This window comes from Acanthisitta chloris, unplaced genomic scaffold, assembly GCF_000695815.1.
Source record: "Acanthisitta chloris isolate BGI_N310 unplaced genomic scaffold, ASM69581v1 scaffold42166, whole genome shotgun sequence".
Classification (NCBI taxonomy): Eukaryota; Metazoa; Chordata; class Aves; order Passeriformes; family Acanthisittidae; genus Acanthisitta; species Acanthisitta chloris.
Window position 1 is genome coordinate 5,505 of NW_008678333.1, and position 5,361 is coordinate 10,865.

At 46.4% G+C, this 5,361-nt stretch overlaps 1 protein-coding gene across 1 annotated transcript; it reads right to left on the bottom strand.

The window, feature by feature from the left end:
- Nucleotides 1-3,017: 3,017 nt before the first annotated feature.
- On the bottom strand, nt 3,018-5,101 carry PXMP4 (peroxisomal membrane protein 4, 24kDa; the record flags this gene model as incomplete). The annotated part of the gene is made up of 3 exons (XM_009076814.1): nt 3,018-3,281; nt 4,324-4,522; nt 5,039-5,101. Coding segments are annotated over 3 exons (526 nt in total), but the record flags the coding sequence as incomplete, so codon positions are not given.
- Nucleotides 5,102-5,361: the final 260 nt, after the last annotated feature.

Below are 5,361 nucleotides of genomic sequence, written 5' to 3' on the forward strand. Positions count from 1 at the left end.
ATCTGGTCCCAGAAACAGCAACGGGGGCTGATGTCATTAAAGGTCTGTTCCAATTACTTCCCTGGGGAAAGGAGTGACTTGCAGCTTAACGTCCTGCCCCGCCACAGCAGGAAAACCAACCGTCAGGAAACACCTGCTAATGGCTCTGCTGGGCAGGGGCTGCTCCAGGGATGAGCTGCAGCTTCTCTTGCAGGCATGGCAGCTGCTTCCTGGAGCACAGCTACAGATGGTTGGAGGCTCAGGCACGGGTTTGGTTGGAGAGTAAGGTTGGGGAGAGATTCCCAAGAGAAAAAGGGTGCTTTAAAGAAAGAACAACTGCCAGGCTGATCCTAGACATTGGGAGACACCAGACAACCATCTAGAGACACTACACTGCAAAAAGGACAGGGTACTTGCCCTTCATGTGGTCACAGAAATGCTTCACCAGCAGCCACCCAGCTGCAATGGTACAATTCCCAGCAGAACATGGTTTCACTTCTAAGGGCATCACAGGTGGGATGTATTTTCTACAAGAAGCATCAGCCATAAATGACAAAGATTAAACCCTTCCCACAGACCCAGCTCCCAAAACCAGCCTGCACCAGCTTTTGCTGCAATAATGACAAGAATCTGTGAGTCTAATAGTTTCAGGGAGAAATTCTCAAGCCACAGCTGTCAGACTGGGGAAGGGTTGTCTGAAATCCCAGCAAACCTTGGAGGAATTCACCAATATCAGCTCACAGCAGAGCTTGGAGGAGTACAAGAGTTATTAGCAGAATGCAAATGTTCTTGTTTGCAACAACGTTGAGGCTTCTGACAGAAAAAATCATGATGCTTCAGACAGCCAGTGATGCAAATAAAGATGTTTATAAAGGAATCAGATCTCACCTGTAGCTTCAGTAGTTTTTCTCCACTAGAATCTTTAAGCTTTTATCTACACTGAGAAAAACACTTAACTACGAGGAAACAAACCCAAACCTTAACTTTTATAGCTTTCCTGATTAAAGGATGTTTCAACTGCAGTGTTCAGTTCAGGCTAACAGCAGGTGAAATGAAAAGGTAAAGGTACCACAGACAGTTATTATGGCAAAGTAGCTTGGTTTTGGGCACTAATCATGAGTACTTCATGGATTTGCATGGCATGAGCTCAAAGCAGCTTCCATCCCTACACTGCAAGAGCTCACAGTGCATGTAACTGGACTTGGCTTTAGATTTAGTTCAAGACTATTCCTACTCCACCTGAGCCACTCGGGATGCAAATCAATCACAGCACCAGACTATGGGAGGGGAGCATTTCCCTTTCCCTCTACCTGACACAGAGAGTGGAAAAATAAAGAGCAAAGCAGCACTCTGGATATTTGTAATGGTAATAAATGAGTTGACGAAGACAAGGAGCAATGACTTGGGAATAAACTGGGAATTTTTCACTACTCAGAAGCTACCTGAACTTAAATATACTGTTTCAGTTCTACCATTAAATAGGACAAAGTGCTTAAGCCTGGAGGGTAAAGAGTTCAAAAGATGATCAAAAGAGTATCAGAAGGATTATGCAATGCCATGAGCAGGCCAGAAAAAGAAGATGGATACAGGGAGAATGAACAAATAGTCTTGACAGAGCCAAAAGGGAACAGGAACATAATGACTCTCTTGAAAATATCTCATGGAACCAATGTGCCAGGAATGATTTTAACGTATATCAAGTGAATTGCATAGTGTTCTATGGCAGTGAAAGTGCTTTGCACTATCAACACTTTGAATTTACTAATTTTAAAACCGTTTTTGTGCTTTCTCAGCTAGCTAGTCAATCTTCTGCTACAGCCCAGTGTGTGCTGCACTCCCCTGGAGCTCAGCAGTGTGTTTTAAAGAGGAAGATTCACTCACACCTTCACCCATGGCCTCAACCTAGCTCAGCACTAAGCCTACACAAAGCACAGGTGCATTGGAATCTGATTACAGCCAACACATGCCACTGCTGTGGAGAGCAGATTCTGGACCTAGGAGAAGCCCATGTGTATCTTCCATCCAAATGAAAGTGCTTGTTCCAAGTGTTGCCCACAGGAAGTCCTTGGTGTGAGCCCTGAGGGCACCTGACACACCTTGGCCTGTCTGCAGAGCAGCACAAGTTGTGTAACTCTTGCTGGGATTTAGGTCAAGCAGCTTTTAAAAAACTTTACAAATACATGTAAAATAATCACAGGGTATTAATTAGTGCACTTTGCAGAGACACAGGTTCAGCCCAAGTGCATGAAAAACCGAGTAAAAATAGTCCTTCCAAGCCTGATTTACCAGGCTTGTACCAGACAGCCTTAACAGCTTTACTCTCAACCATTTAACTGCCTCCCTGAGGGAAAACTCCAGAGAAACTCACTTAAGGAGCACACAGCTGTCCTTGTAATGGTTTAAACAGGATTTCCAGTCACCCACAGCCATCAAGAAACGATGTCCCCCGTTCCCTCCACCACTCCCACGCCACGCTGAGCACAGCAGCACAGAGAAACACTTGTCTTGTGAGCACCCAGATGAGCCCTAAAACATGTCTTCCTACTCTCCACTTGCTGTCAGGCTGTCATTTCCTAAGATATTTAGTTTCTTAAAAAACAATACCCCAAAATCCATACTTGTAGGATAAGGCCTCTAACTGCAATGAGTTCTTGTGGGGTGTTTACTTGCTCTAAACAGAGCCAAAAGAGAATCAGAGCATTTTGGCTGGGATATAAGAGGCAGCTCTGCTTGACAGGTGTTAATTTAAAACAATCAACAGTCAGAGGTTACAGAATAACCTTTGCCCTCAGCTGCTGGGAAACAGAAATCCCATCCAAAGGTGTTTTAGTGAGGCACCTGCAATGAGTTCTTGTGGGGTGTTTACTTGCTCTAAACAGAGCCAAAAGAGAATCAGAGCATTTTGGCTGGGATATAAGAGGCAGCTCTGCTTGACAGGTGTTAATTTAAAACAATCAACAGTCAGAGGTTACAGAATAACCTTTGCCCTCAGCTGCTGGGAAACAGAAATCCCATCCAAAGGTGTTTTAGTGAGGCACCTACTTGCTGTCTGTCCTTTTGTTGTAGATGAGGAAGTCGGACATGTCGTGCCACACCTCACTGTCGTCATACAGGTAAGTCATGGAGGACTGCAGGGAGGGCTGCAGAGTCTCTCTGTGGTATTCAAAGAGCCACAGAACTGTCCCCCACACCAGAGCAGCCACGAGTGGGAAGGGATCCTGCTTGGGCTGTGGGATGTATCCCTTCTCCACGGCCAGCCGAGACAAGCCGAACAGGATCCGGGACAGCAGGTACATAATGATCTGCACCAAGAGAAACCCAGAGAGCACTGGGTAAATAACCTGAGCAGAGACACCAACCAGGTTAAGTGATTTAGAAGTGATAATCCAGCCAGGAGGGCCGGGGACAATCTACTTGACTTCAAAGCCAACAGGCTGCACCAATCTGTATAACCACAAATGTTCATGTCTTCAAAGTCCTACTTTGCTGCTGCTCTGATTTAGTAATCAACAAGTTCTGCTTCATGCAACACATCTCTGCAGTTTCACAACTTCTGTCTTTGTCCTGTTGAGCTGATAGAACAGTCCCAGAGCAGCACTGCTCACCTGCCAAGCAGATTTGAGCTCAGGAGTCTGGACACAGCCTAAGCCTGAACTGAAGGTCTAGCACAAGTAGAACACTCTGGATTAATCTGCATCTCTGTGTTTTACTCACTTATCTGTGACTATGTGTTAACAACCAGCTTGAAATCAAACATCCCCTGAGCAGCTTTTGTCAGTTTAACCAGTTTAGTAGTCACAGAATGTACTGAGCTGGAAGGGACCCACAAGGACCATCGAGGTCCAGTTCCTTGTCAGTTTAACCAGTTTAGTTGTCATAGAATATTCTGAGTTGGAAGAGACCCACAATGATCATCGAAGTCCAATTCTCTGCCAGTTTAACCAATTTAGTTGTCAGTTTACCCAGTTCAGTGCAGCTCAGTAACTATGTTCTACACTCACAACACTCCATGAAAAGATTTAACCCTTCGATGGGCAGACCAGGAGCACAGCCAGTGACCACAGCTCAGGTGACAGGTGGGATAATCCTGTGGGGATTGCCTGAGTGCCCTCCTAAGAATGCAGTGCAGCTCTGGAGGTAAATCTGGGCTTCTGGCACTCCAGCTGCACACACCCAACTCTAGAATTTGAGTGCAGAGCAACCAAAACAAGACCTTGTGCAAAGAGAAATATGGTAAAAGAGCAAACCTACATGTTCAGAACCCCCAGAACTAAGCCAGGCTCCAAACACCTCCTGGCACTGCCTCTTGTCTTTCCAAGTCAAACTCTCAGCAAGTGCATTTACCTGGCTGTTGATGGGATTGTTCTCACCAAACACCAGCCAACCCCCAATGCAGGCTGCAAAGAAGGAATGAAAGGGGATTTTCTTGCCCTGCAGCCAGGACTGCATTGCCATCAGCCCCTTGTAGGTGAACACGAAATAGGCCAAGTTCCGGGAGTGGGTGTAGGTGGCCTGAGCAATCGACTTCAGCTTCTCTCTGAAACTAAAGGGTAAAAATGCAGACAGTTAGGGAAAGGCACAGGCAGGAGCCAGCCTGGTCACTGCCCCCCTAGCTACACTGATACTCCACTGAAAGCCTTGTGAGGGAGGGGAGAGCCCCTCGCCTGCAGCTCACCCTCTCTACCCAGACTGCAGTGCCTCTGTCTCACTGACTAGTCAAACAGCCTTTCTGTACATCATTTTGCCTAAATACAAACCTCTGGCATAAGAGGCAAAGCCACAATGTGCACTGCTATAGTTTGGCTTCTCATTTGAGCATAGAGCACAGCACTGCTCTTGACATCTGCCAATTCCTCCTCTGCCCTCTGGTTCTCACCAACCATCCATGAGCAATTAACCCCCTCAAATCCATATATTTATATGTTTCACTATGAGAACAAGGTCAATCATAGCTCAGGTATCTCCTTGATTTTTAAACTCACTAAAAACATGAAAAATGGACAGTTTGAACGAAAACATTCTAAACAGTGCCACAGAAAAAAAGAATTAGCGTTTGTACCTTCCACTTTTGAACAGGAAAGTCATCACCAGGGCGTGTGGGGCACGAATTTTGGCTCCATAGCTGCAAAGCGAACAGACACATCAGGGTTTTTTGCACTGCACTACGAGACGATCACGTTTTCACTCTACTTAGAAGCTATTTAGCCAACTACACACTACTTTTAACTCAGCCCAGCAGCGCCAGCGCAGCAAACCGGGAAGAACCCAGGCCACGGCGGGGAGAACGCACACACCGCAGCGAGCCTGAACGAGACCCCAGACCCAGTTAACCCCTCCCGTAGGTGACGGAAGCTGGAACACCTCTCCCAGACCCGCAGCGCG